Genomic DNA, 18,514 nt, shown 5'->3' with positions numbered 1-18,514 from the left:
AAAGAACCAAAGATCCAGGATAACCAGAACCTGAAACTGTATAGCTGTGAGAGAGCAGGATCAGGAGGAAGCTCCTTTCAGTTAGCTGAAAGGGGCTTCGGTCAGAAGCTTCAACCAGGGCAATCCTGCAACTGTGTTGGTCACACTCAAACTGACTGGGAGCTTGCAAAGCTCAGGCCAGGAGGACAGTGGTCAGATTTCACCCAAGAACAGACAAAAAGACCTTTGACGTACACAGTACTCAATAACTAGAGAAGTCAGCAATAGAACCCTAGTATCAGGACCCAAAAAAAGGTCCTGATATACCCTCAAGTAGAGCCTAGAATTAGTGAGTAAATAAAATACAACCAAAAAAAAGGCATCCTCAATAAAGAGCTGTTAAGGAGCCTGGGATGCCTAAAACCAAAACCGAGAAGCGAATAAATGCAATACCTACAAACAAAGTTTCAAATGAAAACACAGTTTAGTTACAAATTCAGCTAGAATAAGGGAAGAAAGAGGGTGTTCTTAAGAGTTAAAAATGTTTCTATAAGTGAAATGAGAGCCCTAGGGAAAAAAAATTGGAAAAGAAATGAGAACTATGGAAGAAAGAATAGGAAAAGTAATTAAGTACAAGAGGTACAAAACCATGCTGAAGCAACCAATTCCACAAAAATTACAATGTACCAAGTAGAATTCAATGATTCTATGAGACAAGAAATATTAAGAACAAAGTCAAAAGAATAGAAAAAGTAGAAAATATAAGATAGCCCATAGCAAAAACAACTGACCTGGAAAGCAGATAGATAAGAGATAATTTAAGAATTAGTGAAAAGCCATGAAAGCCATGGCCATAAGAAAAGAGTCCAGAAGCCATATTTCAAGAAATCTTGAGAGGACACTGCCCAGATCTCTTAGAACCAAAATGTAAAGTAGAAATAGGAAGAATCCTCTTGTTGGTTGTTGTCTGTTGTTCTGGAAGAGAACCAAAATGACAACACTATGTTAGGGTCAAGGTACAGTGTATCTGACTGTGGCTGATCAGATCACTATGATCTTGGAAGGCCCTACCACAGGTCAGGTACAGAGAGTCCATATGAACATCTGGAATGGAGATGTCACTAAATTTGCACATCTCACATTTCTTTTGAGCTATTGCAATTCTTTGATGTGGGCATGACACGCTGGGTGGTTTCATGCCAATCTCCCATGTCTTACAGAGTTCTTCAGAGAGACTTTGAGAGTATTTTGTATCATTTCTTCTGACCTCTGTGTGAGAACTTCCCTTGTGTGAGTTCTCCATGAAAATCTTTTAGGTAAATGTACACTTAATTGTTGAACAAATGTAATTTGAGCAAAAACCAAATTGAACAAATATAATTCAAGCAATGTGTCTGGCCCATCAGAGCTGTGCTCTCTGCAGTACGGTATGAAAGCATGGCAGTTCAGCTCAAGAAAGGACCTCAGTGTCTGTTAGCTTATCTTGCTAAGTGATCTTCAGAATCTTCCTAAGACAATTCAAATGGAAGCATGGCACTGGTAGACTGTCCAGATTTCACAGGCATACAACAAAGATGTAAGCACAGTGGCTCTGTAGACCTTCAGTTTGGTAGGTAGTCTAATGCCTCTTCTCTCCCACACTTTCCTTCATAATCTCCCAAGCACTGAGCTAGTTCTGGCAAGGCATGCATCAACCTCAGAATCTATGTAGACATCCCTGGAAAGTGCACTGTCAAGGTAAGTGAACATCTCCACAGCATTCAGAATTTCCCATTGGCTGTAACTGACAGTTCCACGTATGGACAGTGTGGTGCTGGCTGGTAGAGAACTTGTGTTTTCTTGGTGTTAATTGTTGGGCCAAAATTAGCACAAGTAGCAGAGAATTGATCCATACTTTTTTTTTTTTGCATTTTTCCTTAAAACCGTTAATTTCATAGACATGATGGAAATTTTTTTACAGAGACAAATGAAAAATCTAGGCACGATCATAGTTTTGATAGTGTGCCTTCATACTATCATGGTACCTTCCCAACAGTTGCTTAGGTAACAGATAAGCTAAGTGTGTTTAAGCTGACGAGTTCTGGATGTGACATGCTGCAGAGTTTTATGGCAGGGGTACCTAGTACTCTTCTCCTTCCTCTTCACCCTCTCCTTCAACAGAATCCACACCAACCTCCTCATAATCTTTCTCCAGGGCAACCATATCCTCCTGTGCCTCAGAGGACTCTCCTTCCTCCATGCCCTCCCCCACATACCAATGGACAAAAGCATGCTTAGCATACATCATATCAAATTTGTGGTCCAGGAGAGCTCAGGCCTCAGCAATGGCTGTAGGTTGCTTAACATGCACACCATCCACCGTACCTTGGCCGGGAACCACAGTGGGAGGCTGGTAATTGATGCCAACCTTGAAGCCAGTTGGGCACAATCCACAAACTGGATGCTACACTTTGTCTTGATGGTGGCAATAGCAGCATCGACATCTTTGGGAACCACATCACCATGGCAGAGCAGGAAGCAAGCCATGTATTTACCAAGGCGAGGGTGGCATTTCACTATCTGGCTGGCAGGCTCATGGTAGGCTTTCTCAGCAGAGATGACTGGGGCATAAGTGGCTAGAGGGAAATGGAAACAGGGATAGGGCACCAGGTTGGTCTGGAATTCTGTCAGATTAACATTTAGGGCACCATCAAATTGGAGAGTGGCAGTGATGGAGGACACAATTTGGCTAATGAGGCAATTCAGATTAGTGTAGGTTGGTCAATGTCAAAGCTTCTGTGACAGATATCACAGAAGGCCTCATTGTCTACCATGAAGGCACAATCAGAGTGCTCCAGGGTGCTGTCAGTTGTCAGAATGGAGTTATAGGGCTCCACCACAGTTATGGAAACCTGAGGGGCTATGTAAATGGAGAACTCCAGCTTGGACTTCTTGCCATAATCAACAGACAGACATTTCATCAGCAGAGAGAAACCTGAGCCAGTCCCACCCCCAAAGTTGTGGAAAACCAAGAAGGCTTGAAGACCTGTGCACTGGTCTGCCAGCTTCCAAATTCTATCTAGAACCAAGCTGATGATTTCCTTGCCAATAGTGCAGTGCCCACAGGCATAGTTATTGGCAAAATCTTCCTTGCCAGTGATCAGTTGTTCAGGATGGTGGTAGGTTCCAGTACAAACTTCATCAGTGGCGGTTGTTTCCAGATCTACAAACACTGCTCTGGGGACATGTTTGCCAGCTCCTCTTTTACTGAAGAAGGTGTTGAAGGAGTCATCTCCTCCCCCAATGCTCTGGTCCCTTGGCATCTGCTCATCAGGCTCAATACCATGCTCCAGGCAGTACAACTCCCAGCAGGCATTGCCAATCTGGACACCAGCTCGGCCAGCACAGATAGAGATACACTCATGCGTGGTGGTTAGTAGGTTAAGCAGTGACTAAGATGGCAGGAGCAGGGATACCTGTGTTCTCATTACAGCCCTCAACAAGCTAAGAGTTGAGATAAGTAACACACTCTAATCCATATATTGTTGCATTTCAGCCTCAGAAGCTACAGAGTACACAATCATCTGTGAAAAAAAATTATGCACCAACTCTCCCTCTACTTTAGTCTTGGCTTGTAGCATTTTCAAGTTAAATAATTTACCATCAGCAGAGAATTGATCCATACTTTGTTGCATCTCAGCTTCAGAGGCTGTATTGAGTGCACAATCATCTACAAGCAGAAAATCATGCACCAACACTCCCTCCACTTTGGTCTTGGCTTGTGGTCTTTTCAAGTTGAAGAATTTACCATCAGTGTGGTAGCTGACCTTGATGCTGTTTTTGTCCTCATTGAAGGTATCTGACAACATTGCTGAAAACAATGTACTAAAAAGCATGGGAGCAAGCACACAGCCCTACTTCATTCCATGGGTGATTGAGAAAGCATGACAGCATCAACCATTATCTAGAACCTGTGTAAACATGCCATCATGAAACTGATGTACAATACTGACGAACAGCAGGAAATCAAATTTTGCCATAATTTTCCATAAGCTTTCACAAGTGACAGTATCAAAGGCCTTGGTTAGATCAACAAATGTTGTGCACAGATCTCTGTTCTGGGCATTTCTCCTAGAGTTGTCAAACAGCAAACACCATATCAATCATTCCTCAGCCCTTTCTGAAGACACACTGACTCTCAGGTAGATGACCATCTTCAAGGTGAAGAATCAGCCTATTAAAGTGGTCTCTGAAATCTTACTGGCAATAACTAAGAAGGAGAACCTCCTATCATTGTCACAGAACAATCTATTTGCCTTTACTTTATAGGGATGGACAGTGGAGGCATCCTTGAATTCCTGGGGGATAACCTCCTCTTGCCATATAATCTGGAAAATTTTATATGAGCAGTGGACCCCTGTCTTGTAAATCTCAGCTGGAATAGAATCAGTGCCAGGCGCTTTGCCACATGGCATTCAAAACTTCTTCAGTTGGAAGGTTTGCTAGAGAGAGATTGACTTCAACCTGAACTGTATGGTCAATGGCTTCAGCATTGATTGGTTATGTTTCATTGAGAACACTATGGAAGTCCTTGTCACTAATCAATGTGGCTACATCAGCACTGAGTAGTCAAAATAGCCTTCAAGGCATCATAAAAAGACTTTGGATTGTTACTATCAGCATAAAACTGAATTTCACCTGCCTTCTTACTGAGGCAAGAACCTCATCTCCCTAAGCTTCACTTGCACTTTACTTTTGATGGAGTTAAATGCTTCCTTCTTTGAAATGAATCATCCTGCTAGTAAATTCTGTGGAGTTCTAGTTTTTCGTTTAGCAACTTCTGAAGTTACCCATCATTTTCATCAAACCAATCTTGATGTTTGCAAGTGTTCTGGCCTAGATGAGTAAATGTAACACTATACACCAAATCTCTAAGAACTGCCAACTCCTTTTCTGCTCCACTGTTGCCAACCATGTGTTAACTCAACTTTCCCTCCACATTAGCAATGAACTGTTCATGTTCAAAGAAGTACTCCAGTCTGTTGATATTAAGTCTTCTGGTAGTTGTCTTGTGTTGGAGCCACCACTTTTGCTGAATATTAATGTTTAGCTTGGAGAGAATAAGTCTATGATTGGTCTAGCACTCTGTGCCACACATACCTTTGCTACACTTACATACTTACATACATTTCCCCAGTGACATCATAAGCAATTCTTTAAAACTGTTACATTAAGTTTTAGTTTTGGGGACACAGTCCTAATTATGTCTGTTTATTAATAATTTGGAAGAAAGCACTGATATTTATGTAGCATCCACTCTGGGTTATTCTCTCAACTTTAACTTGTACTTGTAAATAGCACTGGGTCCCCAAAAGATGACTACTACTCCCAAATTACAGGGTATAACCTCTGCAGCTGTATTCCTAAAATTAAAGCTAAAGATTTCATGGATATACTTCCCTTCAATAGCCAGCCAATAGCCACAATTAGCTCTTAGCAAAGGCATTTTACTAAGATGGTACAGTATGAAGAGTAACTAAAAACTTTCCTCTGCACACCAGAATTCCTGGAGCATACTCTTCCACAAATAGTATCCATGAGAAGATAGTGTATAGATTAAGAGGACAATGGAAATGAGTCACATATGTTGAGAACACATGTGGCCAAAGCAATTTATGCCTCCAGAACTGCCAGGCCTTGCTCTCCTTTCTCTTCTTGTTGAGCACTCTTGAAGTTTCCCCCTTGGATTCAGAGTTTCTGCTGGGTGAGTCACTCAACTGGGCTCTTCTTTGTAGCTTGACTTTCATTTCTCAGGGGAGTGGCTGTCAACTCCATTATTTACTTTCTTTTCTGTTGCCAACAGATCAGTTCCTTTAAACTCCTTCAGACCTCAAATGACTGCATTTTTATATCCATGTTTTATTGGAGAGTTTTTTCCTTTGCTCCCTCAACTATGCCTCAAACATCCTTGAACCAGCTCTTCAACTGGTGGATGGGTTTTCTCTTTGTGGGCAAGTAGCTCCACTACTTAGAGGCCATGGTTGATTGATAATGGGGAGAGAAGTTTCCCTTCTCCCTTGCTGTAGGGAACAACTCCCAGCACACTCCACAAAGTGTTTTTATTCGGAAATCACCACCAGAACTGCCTGATTTTGTTTTAAGGGTACCATGAGGGAATAGCCATTCATTGTTCTGCTCCCTCCAGATTCAATCAGATGAGAGAGAGAGAGAAAAAAAGAGACAGAGAGAGAGGGAGGGAGGGAGAGGGAGAGAGCTTCCCACTTCCTATAATGTTAACAGGATATTAATACCTTGTTAATACATTAACACCATGTCACGTGTGATTAAATCCTATGACTATATCAGCTGAATTGGGGGCAAACCAAATATTCTCTTTCTTCTAAACCCCTCACCCCTGCCAGTTAAGCATTTCTTGTTCCTAGAAAATCAACTGTGATTTTTTTTCTTTGCAAAGCTCACATGGAACAGTTTACAAACAATCCAGAAATTAACATTGTAAATCACTTAACCTCTGCTTGCCTCAGTTTTCTCATTTGTAAAATGGGACTAACAAAAACACCTACCTTTCAGGATTGCTGTGGGGATTAAATTATATATTTGTAAAGTACTTTGCAAAGCTTAAAGTGCCCTATAAATACTATTGTTGTTATTGTTGTCATCACTATTAGATATTAAGAAAGGTGTAAAGAAAATCAAGTCTTCCCTTGCCTCTCTGGAAAAAAAAAACTGGTCTCTATAGAACCTTCAAAACATGTGGGGCTCTCTGTGGGGATTGAAGTTTTGAACGTACTAGAAGTTGTCTACTTACCTTCACACCTTCAAGTGAGAAAACAAATTTCCTTGTTTGAGTGCTTATATAACAATATAAAACTGTTGGAGTAGGTGGTAGTGGTGGAAGGATGAGGCTGGGCCACTCAACCTCTTCTACTCCAAGGTTTTCTGAAATCTCTTTGCTGTAGACACACACACAGCCTGAGTTCAGTCCTGAAGGTAGTAGTGATGGTGATAAATATTCTTCTGGGTCCCAGTCACAGAAAGGACACCTGAAATTTCTCCAAGGGAGCCTACAATACATGGAGCATTCCAAATGGAAATTCAAATAGAAATTTTCCCTTTGGTTGCAGCAACACATAGGACACCTGGAATTTCCCAATGGATCCCTACAACATAAGGGCAAGACAGATGAAGGTTTGAAGTCACCCCTTTCTACTAGGTCTAGGCTATTTTTTAAAAAAATTGAACTCATAGATCATAAAAAAGGGGAAAAGGACCCACATGTACAAAAATATTCATAGCAGCTCTTTTTGTGGTAGCAAAGAATTAGAAATTGAGGGGATGTCCATCAATTGGGGAATGGCTATGTGCTATATGAATGTAATGAAGTACCATAAGAAATCGGGCAGGCAGATTTCAGAAAAGCCTAGAAAGACTTGCATGTGAAGTGAGCAGAACCAGGAGAACATTGTACACAGTAACAGCAACAATGTGTGATGACTACCTTTGTTACACTTAGCTCTTCTGAGCAATGCAATGATATAAAACAGCTCCAAAAGACTCATGGTAGAAAACGCTATCCACATCCAGAGAAAGAACTATGGAGTCTGAATGTAGGTTGAAGCATACTCTTTTCTCTTTTTTGTTGTTTTTTCTTTCTCTTGGTTTTTCCCTTTTGCTATGATTCTTCTTCCACAATATGACAAATGTGGAAATATGTTTGTAACCAGAATGGCCTTTGTTTTCTTTGGGTGGCTCAGTTTACCTCATTGGGCCTTGCTGGGTCTGCTGCTCCTCTTCTGGGACAGGAAGCCCAGAAGACCCTGCCAGGAAGCAGAGAACTTCCTGTGTGATGAGTCATGGGGCTGGCTGAGGGGAGGTGTTAACTCCAGAGCCATGCCCTATTGGGTGTTAACCTAGTCTATGCTAGGGGGAGGGGCCAACTCAAGAACCAAATGGCCCTGGTCATTCAGATGGCACTTGATGATGTCAAAAACTCTATAAGAGGGGAGAGGACAGCTTGAAGAGCTCTCTTTCCTTTTCCGGTTGGCGCAGCAGTGGTGGGGAGCATGACTCTGGGCCAGCCCTTGCTCTCGGGCCGAGCCCAGATATTGGTAACTATGAATTGTATTGGGTCTGTCTATTGGTATTTGTAATTTGTTTGTATTTTGATTCTGAGGTTCGGGATTCTGGTTCTTTTCCCCCGAACTAAATGAATGTTCTGAACCTCAGGGTACTGGTTTTTTCCCCTGAAGTAAGTGAATGAAATTGTATTTGGTCTGTCTCTTGATGCTTGTCTCTTTGCTCCCCTGAACTAACTGAATGCTAACTGAATGCTGGCATTTTCCCTTGAACTAAATGAATGTTGTCTGTATGCTAACTGAATGCTGGATTAAAGTAAGCTGGTCAACCCCTTCACCGTGCTTTCCTTGTTTAAGCAGATAAAAAGAACCTGTGCTTTCCTGGTGTCCTGGCAGCCTCCTGGGTGCTGGCTCTCTGGGGATCTTACGCCCCCACAGAAGCTGCTAGCTGGGTTGTTAAAACAATGTTTAATATGATTGTACATGTATAGCCTCTATCAAACATCTTGATGAGGGAGAGGGGAGAAAAATTTAGAACTCAAAATCTTATAAAACTAAATGTCAAAAACTAAAAATAAATAAATTTTAAAAAATCAAACTCATAAAAGCAAGACTTATTCCTCTCCCCTCCCACCAAGAAAAATCAATTAAGAGCTTGTGATTTGTTGTTCATGGTAGGCCAACAGGCAAACTTTAATCAATGGAAAAATGGAGGGTAAACTTATCATAGATGAACTCCCATAATATATTCCAGGTGAATTTTTAGGCATCATTATTCTAGGGATGCAATATCCATATTGCTCATATTGGCTGTCATGCCCATAATGGATGAGTATATCAGTCAATTAGTCACTAGGCATCTTAAAAGCACCTATGTTCCAGACATTTGGCCAGGCACTGGGAATACAGAAAGAGGCAAAAGACAGTCCCTGTCCTTAAAGACAACAAGTGAACAATATGTACAAACAAGTTATATCTAGGATATATAAGAAATGATGTTTATCCTTCATCTTCAAAGGGGACCAATGACATCACATAATGGGTGATGTCTTCACTTACACATGAAATGGATTTAAGAGTCAGAGTTGCACAGTCATTAGGATCACTCTCTCTTCCAGAGTCACTGAAGTCCAGTGGCAAGACAAAAATCAAGAGGACTGGTGATGGCCTGGGATGCAGTGGATGACCTTGGAATCTTCAATATCTGACCAAGCTCTAAGAGCAACAAAGCACCTGTTTCAGGCACTGGAACATTCATCTGCCTATTCTACCATGGGAAGCCTTCCACAAAAGGCTTTGAGACCCCTCAGTTACTCCCAGCCTGGTTTAGCTCAAGTGGCAGATTTGCCATGGTGTGGCCACATGCTACAGCTTCTTGGACCCGCAGGTGAGAGTGAGAGATAAATAGGAAATAGTCAAAAGAAAGAAGGCATTAGAATTAAGAGGAAGAGTGAAAGCTTTCCTATAGAAAATGAGATTTTAACTGGGACTTAAAGTAAGCCAGCGAAGCCAGCAGGTATACGTGAGGAGGGAAAGCATTCCAGGTATGGAGGACAGCCAGAAAATAAGACTGAAGCCAACAGATGGAGTGTCTTTTTTGTGAAACTGACCAGGAAGGGTCACTTGATCAGAGTTGATGGTGGAGAGTGGGATGTAAGCAGACTGGAAAAGTAGGAGAGGGTTACATTATAAAGGGTTTTGAATGCCAAACAGAGCACTTTCTATCACTCCTTTAAGGGAGATATTGGAGTTTATTGAGTAGAAGGGAACATGGTTCAATCTGCACATTAGGAAAAATCACTGTAGTAGCTGAACAGAGGATGAATTGGAGTGGAAAGAGACTTAAAGCAGGCAGACCCACCAAGGGTCTACTATAATAGTCTAAGTGTGAGGTGATGAGGGACTATATCTGAGAGGTGACAGTGTTGGAGGAAATAAGGGGGCATATTGGAGAAATGTTATAAGGAGGAAATCAACAGGCCTTTGCAATAGATTGGATATGGGGGTGAGATGAGAGTGATGAATTGAGGCTAACACCTAGGTTGTGAACCTGAATGACTGAGGGAATGATAGTGCCTTAGACAGTAATAGGGAAGTTAGGAAGGGGACAGGATTTGAGGGAAAGATAATGAGTTCCATTTTAGACATGTTAAATTTGAAATATCTACTGGATATTCAAGTCAAGATGTCTGAAGGCCGTTAGAGATAGATGAGAGGAGAGCACAGAGGATAAGGCAGGATAGGTAGAATTTGGGAATTAACAGCATAGAGATGGTAATTAAATGCATGGAAGTTAATGAGATCACCAAGTAAAGTAGAAGGAGATGAGAAGAGGACCCAGGACAGAACCCTGTGGGATACCGACAGTTAGAGGGCATGATCTGGATGAGGATTCAGCAAAGGAGACTGAGAAGGAATAATTTGATAGGTAGGAGGAGAACCAGGAGAGAGTGTGTAATATCAATTAAGCTGGGACTTTTTTACTGTTTTAGAATGATAAATTAAGTGTCTTTGATGGAGCCTTACCAGGTGCAAAGCCATAGGCCTAAACCCCTATCTACTAGGTGCTAAGCCTATGTGGGTGTGAAGCCCTCAGGATCCTAAGGGGAGTTGCTATGAACAGAGCCAATAGTAGAAGCCTAAGTTCTGGTCGCTCAGATAACCTTTGATGATGGCTAAAGAGTGTATAAAAAGAGAGAACAGAGCTATTTTGAGAGGTTCTCACTCCAGGAGGCACAGGAGTCTGGGCAGACCCTCTAAGAGCCTCCCGGCTCACCCAGATATTGATAACTTGGTAACTATGAATTGTATTTGGTCTGTTTATAATATCTGTTTGTAATTTGTTTGTATTTGCTCTGAAGTTCAGGGTGCTGGCTTTTCCCCCTGAACTAAGTGAATGATATTGGTATGTTGGATTGAAATAAGATTGTTAACCCCTTAACATTGCTTTCCTTAGTAAAGCAGATCAAAAGAAGCTGTGCTGGCAGCATCCTTGTTGTTGGGCTTGTGTTGGTCTTTCACCTCCCACAGCAGCTGCTAGCCAGATTGTTCTAACAGAGTGGTGTTCCAGAAAACTACAAAGAAGAAAGTATCAAGGAAGAGAAAGTGACCAATAGTATCAAAGGCTGCAGAGAGGTTAAGGAGAATGAAGATTGAGGAAAAGGCATTTAGCAATTAAGAGATGATGGGTAACTTTGGAGAGAAAAGTTTTCATGAAATGATGAGATCAGAAGGGGCTAAGAAGAGATTGAGTAGAGAAAGTGGAGACAGCCTTTTCGAGGAATTTAGCCACAAAGGGAAGACTAGATATAGGATGATAGTTAGAGGGGATAAAAGGTTCAAGTGAGGGTTTTTCAGGACAGAGGATACATAAGCATGTTTTTAGGCAGTAGGGAAGGAGCCAGTATAAAAGGAGAGACTAAAGAAAAGTGATTAATTGGAATGACAAAGGGGGCAATCTGTTGGGGGAGCTCAGATGGATTGGATTGCTTATGTAAACAGGAGGGTGAGCTTTGATAAGTAGTAAGGCCACCTCTTTATGTGAGATGCAAGTAAAGGAAGAGACAGTGGCTGAAGGTATATGAATATGATATGAGGAAGAAAGGAACAGAGTAAGCTCCCAATGAATGGCTTCAATTTTTTTTTTTTTTGTAAAATATAAGGAAGGTTCTCAGCTAAGAGGTTGAGGAGAGGTAGAGTCGTGGGAGGTTTGAGGAAAGAAGAAAAGGATTAGAAGAGCCACTATGGAGAAGAGAATAATGAGTTAATGAGGTAGGTATAGTAGGATTCCCTAGCACCAGTCAGGGCCCAGTTGAGGTTGTGTAACATAAGTTTTGGTGGACTCAGCCAGAGCCATTGCTTGATTTTCTCTACTTTCTTTCGGCAGCATGTGTGTAGGATCAAAGACAGTGGGTGGTAGGAGTTTTCTAAGGCTGAGGCTGAGCAGGGTACAAATTAGTGATATGATAAGTGGGTTAGGGATTGGAGAAGACAATGTAAAATTGAATTGGTTCACCAAGGTGTCAAAAGAAGGAAAAGAGTAGAGAGTGGCAAGTGGAGAGGAGATGGCCTGGGAGAGATTTGAGAGGTTGAGGGATCAGAAGTCATAGTACAGAGAAAGAAGTGAAAAAGGGTAAAATTAGTATTGTGAAGTGATGATGAGACATCCTGATCATTCAGATATAAAGCACTTTATTTATGAATCTTTGCACTGTGAGTCTAATCTGAAACTTAATACTTCAGTTTACTTCTATCTCATAATGAAGGGGATTTGTAAATCATATGCAACATTCTTGGTTCTTTATCTGCAAGAGTCAGTTGGACTAGGAAATATATGGGAGATAAAAAATGAGTTCTAGTCAAGATGTAATAGTCAAGAATAAAGGACAGAATATGTTTAGAAAATAGGGATATAGGACAAAAAATAAAAATACAGGACAGAATAGAAAAATCCCCAGATGGTACAAATAGCTCAATGGCTCGAATAACATCACCTATAAATGTGAAGTACATAACATTTAATTGTGTTGAGTGTTTGAAAATATGCTTATATATTTGCTTCACTTTGCCAAAGAGACTAACATGAAAAAGAAAAATATGCAGTTAAGTTAAATGAAGTTAATTTGGAATTTCTTTTTATCTTTCTCCAGTTTATATTACACTCCAGAAGATTTAATTACACACTGATATTATCATTGATTTAGCAACAAATATTTGATTTTGAAGATTTTTTTTCCTAAAGTCTTTCCAATACTCTTATATATGCCGATAAATGTCATTCTAAGTCTAAGATGTGTAACAGTTTTCATTTATTTGCATGGAAGACCACCTTAAAGGAGTAAATAAAGAGGTTAAATCGTAGTTTCTAATTTTTTTCCAATTGAAGACATGTATTTAAGTGGGCAACTAATAGGTCACTTCCAAAGTAATAATGTATTATCCTGATTAACAAACAATCCCCTCAGTTGATTATGGACCCTAAGTATTCAGAAAGTCCCTGTGTACACTCAGGTCATCCAGTAAATCTCTTTTCAGGTAGACAGGGTTGTATGGAAAGATGAGCTAGAATGAGTCCATAAAAGTCAGTTTCATTCACTCTGCTTTTTTCAGTCAAGTACTTTAAATGTACAGAAATTCATCTGAAATGTGAGACAGGAGAAAAGACTGGCACACAGAATATTGCTTTATGACCATACAAAAGGGCTGTTGACCCTTACCAAACTTTTTTCTATATGAAACAGCTCCTAAAGTTCATCTGCATAGTGAAAAATTGTGATGAGGTCACATGTGGATGAGTAAAGCAAAAATGATGATTAGTCATGGTTCTCTCTGCCATTGTTATTGAGCCTGGACCATGTCAAATGCTCTGTGGGAAAGTGTCAAACTCTTAAATAGGTGCTCAGAAACTTTCAGCTCATTAAATTGCCAGCATTTGCTGCCTCACTTGTCAGGAATCATTCTGTTTAGCAACTGCTATCCAGTCATATTCATAAACCACATCTTCATAATTAGCATATGTCTACATTAAAATGTGATATAACAATATGCTTTAGAAAAACTGAACTTTGATCTCACTTTTCACTTGAGAAAATACTTCATATAAGCGTGATGAGATACAAAGAGAAATATATGGTCCAGTGTTTTCTTGAGATACCAAGATAATAATGTAAACAACACCAGTCTTCCTTAATTATAAACTTAAAAATTCCCTAATGGTGAACTTTAACTTACCTATACATTTCAAGATCAAGTTTAGCTTTAGTCAGAGACTTTAGCAGTTCACATGGGAAAAAAAAAGTTATCTTAAAATATCAAAGTATTTTTTCCGAGTATTGGACCAAATGCTTTTCAAAATAGCTCTTAAAAGGTCACTGTTACATTTTTTTCTTTTGAAAGCATGAGAAGCATTTAATTCCTTACAGAAAAAAATTTATTCAATATAAATACTTTTCATAAATCACAATTTTCTAAATCATAATTTAAGAGGATCAAATATTTATACCCAGCTTATGCTTTCTCCATACCTTCATTTTCATTTAATTTATTAATATTATTGCTATACATTTCAGTAATAGCCAAGTTGATTCATTAGAGATGTTTAATATTAGATCAAAACTAGACAGTTTTACTTGGCTAGCAGAGTTCCAGGACTTTGTGCCATTAGAAACCTTGCACAATTGCACAGTGTGTCTGTGACACACCATGAAACCTTGGAAACCTCCTGAATGGGTGCTGTGATTTTTACTGAGAAATTAGCTCCTTGACATTGCATTACCAATTAGTTTTCTAGAACACATTAAATCCTGCTGTTTTGGTTTACAGAATAACTCAAGCATTACTGATGAAGCATAAAAACTTACTGGGTAAAGCAGTAGGGGACACAGGGTGCTGACAGGACCCACCGCAGCAAGTTGAGTAGAATTGTGGGGATCTCAGAAAAAAAAGTTTGGAAGAAGCTGCAGATAAAACATCAATCTCATTGGTTATACATTTATTTTAGACAAAATGCCAGTTGCTTAAAAGTCACTAAATAGTGCCTTCTGAACCCCATTTTTTCTCATCAAATAGCAATCCTTTAATATTAAAGGCATGATTAGCCAAATGATCTGTCAAATATATTTACTAGATTATGTTAGCAAGGTTTCATGGACTTTGCAGGTTGAATTAAAATACATTATGAAACAATGAACATACATACACACATATAACATACCCTCAATCATGTAGTCATATTTATTAATATAACATGTTCTGGATACCCTGAAAATCAGGAAATAATGTTTGCTACATGTATAGACACAGGTTTAAAAAAAATAAAATATTTTGCTATGTATTTATAGGAAGCTATTTAAAATATATAGTCAGATTCCATGGTTACCAACATTATAACACAGTATTTTATATCTCAGTGAGTAAGAAATACATATCAAATATTTCTGATTACATTAGCAATATGTTAGTATCTATGAATTAATAAAGCTATTTTGCTTGAGAAAAAACATATAGAAACCAAATCACTTGAAAATATAGCATATATAACACTTGTGTTTTTAAAACTTTGGGCTATTATTTGTTTACATTTTCAGCCATTGATTCAAAAGAGGTAACATTATTTTTGGAAATATTTAAACTGAATTATAATGTGACACATGACACATTCATATCCCTCTACCTCCATTCATAGATAAGGAAACTTAGGGTAGGAAGTGGCTAGCACTTATCTTGGGTTGAAAATGACAATAGTTGAACCCTCAACAACCCGATATGTTGTCAAATGAAATGGGATGTTAATTATATGTTAATTATTTAATGTTAATTACTTAAAAAATAAACTTGTGCTTTGTAACATGATATTAGACTAGAACTGTCAACTATCAGTCACGAGTGTTTGCTGATTGTACAATCAAATCATAAAATGTCTATTTTAATCTTGATTTTCTTAAGATGAAGACAAATGCAGATGTATAGAAGGTGAAGCCTAGTAGATGACACCAGTACAAGGAACAAGTTGCTATTAGAAACTATTCTTAGAAATAATGTAGTGGCTTAAGTATAAGTTCATTCACTTCGATTTAAGATCACAAATTATATTCTGGTGTCCTAAAGGATAGCCCTTATATGTTAGTTATATGAAGATGGATGATATATGTATAAGAGCAAAATGTGATTCATTATTTTACACTTTCTAATCAGACATTTCAATGAATTTCAGAATTAACATTCCATAGAAAATTAAAAGTATAGCTGCAATGTTGGTTGGCATTTTTTTCCTTTAAGAAGAGAAAAACTGAAAAAGGTTTTCTATAAATCTGTATGAATTGAACACAGATCATGTTAGCTGGAAAGGCTAAGCAGGGAAATCTCACAAATAATTAGCATAAACCAACAACAACAACAACAAAAATTATACCAACTGTGCTATATGTGATTTTTATTTTACTTTACTTGAAATATTTTATTTTCTGAATTGCATGTAAAGACAATTTTTAACATTTATTTTTTAAAATTTTTGAGTCCCAATTCTCTCTCTCCTTCTCTCCCCTTGCCCTTCCCAGACACAGTAAGCAATTTGATATAGATTTTTTTATGTGCAATCATGCAGAACATATTCCCATATTAGTCATGTTGTGAAAGAAAACAGACCAAAATAAAAACACAAAAATAAATACAGTGAAATATAATATGCTTCAATCTGAATTCAGATTCCTTAAGTTCTTTCTCTGAATGTCGATAATATTTTTCACCATGAGTCCTTTGGAATTGTCTGGGATCATTGTATTGTTGAGAATAGCTAAGTCATTCACAGATGATCACTGTACAATGTTGCTGTTACTGTGTAAAATGGTCTCCTGCTTCTTCTCCTTTCACTTTGCACCAGTCTGTGTAAATCTTTCCAATTTTTTTCTGAAATTGGCCTGCTCATAATTTCTTATAGCACAACAGTATTCCATTACAATTATATACCACAATGTGTTCAGCCATTCCTCAATTGATGGGCATCCCCTCAATTTCCAATTCTTTGCCACCACAAAAAGAGCTGCTATAAATAGTTTTGCACAAATAGGTCTTAACCCTATTTTTTTTCATCTCTTTGGGATGCAGACGTAGTAATGGTATTATAAGATCAAAAAGTGTATACAGCTATAAACCTTTGGATATAGTTCCAAATTGCTTTCCAGAAGGGTTGAATTAGTTCACAGCTCCATCAACAATGCTTTTGTGTCCCAATTATCACATATCCCCTCCAACATTTATTATTTTCCTTTTTTGTCATATTAGCCAATTTGATAGGTATGAAGTGGTACCTCAGTTGCTTTAATTTGCATTTCTCTAATCAATAGTGATTTAGAGCTATATGTGATTTTTAAAGCAGATTATACTAATTTTTCAGTGCTGGCCATATAAAAAAATCTGTCAAATATTCTTTAGTGTAGTCTCCCCTGCCTTTATAACTGCCATTCCTTTCTGCACCCTACCCCCCTTCCCCAAAAGGGGATAAAAGAAGATCACTAAGACTAGATCTTCATTTATTTAGGCAAGATTTAACTTCAGTTAATTGGGCAAGAGCAGAAAAATTTTTACAACTGAACAGACTGATTTTCTTAGGGAATAATTTGCATGGATTGTATATTTGCTATAAACAAAAATTAAAGTTTGAGGATTCAGAAACATTTAACATGAGTTAAATCACTTCTGTGCTCAAATTCTATCATGAGACATTTCTATTATTTCAACAACAGATAGTTATGCTACAGAATATTGCCAGTTCCTACATACATATATATATATATATATGCACATATATGATATATGCACATACACATATACCTTTCTGCCAAAATTATTAATTGTTTCAACTAGTTCATTGCTCATTCTGATTCCTTCAATTTTACTGCTATTGCTAGTATTTCTAATACAATATCAAATAGTATTGGTGTTAGTGGGCATCCTTGCTTTGCTCCTGATTTTATTGGGAAGGCTTCTAGCTTATTCCCATTACAAACAGTGCCTGCTGGTGACTTTAGACAGATGTTTCTTATCATTTTAAGGAAAAATTCATTTATTCCTATGTTTTCAATTGTTTTTAATAGGAATGAATGTTGTGTTTTTGTCAAAAGCTTTTTCTACATCTATCCATACAGTCACACATTTTTTCTTGTATTTGTTACTGATATGATCAATTATGTTAGTAGTTTTCCTTATGTTAAACCATCCCTGCATTCCTGGTATAAATCACATTTGGTCACAACGTATAATCTTTGTAATATATGGTAGTAGTCTCCTAGCTAGTTTTTTATTTGGGATATTTGCATATGTATTTGTTAACAAAATTGGCCTACAATTTTTTTTTGTTTTTGTTCTTCTTGGTTTAAGTATCAGCAACATATTTGTTTCACAAAAGGAGTTTGGTAGAACTCCTTTGTCTATTGTTCCAAATGTTTTTTTTTTAATATTGGAATTAGCTGATCTTTAAATGTTTGGTGGAATTCATTTGTAAATCCATCTGGTCCTGATACTATTTTTCTTAGGGAGCTCATTTATGGACTGTTCAATTTCTCTTTCTAAAATTGGTTTATTTAACCATTTTATTTCCTCTTCTGTTAATCTAGGCAGTTTATATTTTTGTAAATTTCCTTCTATTTCACTTAAATTGTTAAATTGATTGCCATATAATTGGGCAAAATAATTCCTAATAATGTCTTTGATTTTGTCTCCATTAGTGGAATATGCATCCATTTTATTTTTATACTATTTATTTGGTTTTCTTCTCTCTTTTTTAAAATCATATTTGCCAACGGTTTACCTATTTTATTGGCTTTTTCATAAAACCAACTCCTAGTTTTATTAATTCAATGTTTGTCTTACATTCAGTTTTATTAATCTCACCTTTAATTTTTAGGATTTCTAATTTGATATTTCATTAGGGATTTTTGATTTGTTCTTTTTCTAGTTTTTAATTG

General features: G+C 38.0%; 1 protein-coding gene and 1 pseudogene across 1 annotated transcript in view; both read right to left on the bottom strand.

Moving 5' to 3' along the window:
• The window catches only part of DBX2 (developing brain homeobox 2), a 64,705-nt gene that overhangs the window by 19,583 nt on the left and 26,608 nt on the right, over positions 1 to 18,514 (bottom strand). The window contains exon 2 of the mRNA XM_036759707.1: positions 14,414 to 14,509. Coding sequence (XP_036615602.1) covers positions 14,414 to 14,509 — 96 coding nt within the window. The remainder of the gene's footprint in view (positions 1 to 14,413; positions 14,510 to 18,514) is intronic.
• On the bottom strand, positions 2,099 to 3,372 carry LOC118850361 (annotated as a pseudogene).

Source organism: Trichosurus vulpecula, chromosome 5, assembly GCF_011100635.1.
Source record: "Trichosurus vulpecula isolate mTriVul1 chromosome 5, mTriVul1.pri, whole genome shotgun sequence".
In the NCBI taxonomy this organism is placed as follows: domain Eukaryota; kingdom Metazoa; phylum Chordata; class Mammalia; order Diprotodontia; family Phalangeridae; genus Trichosurus; species Trichosurus vulpecula.
This window is presented reverse-complemented; position numbering and strand designations above follow the sequence as displayed.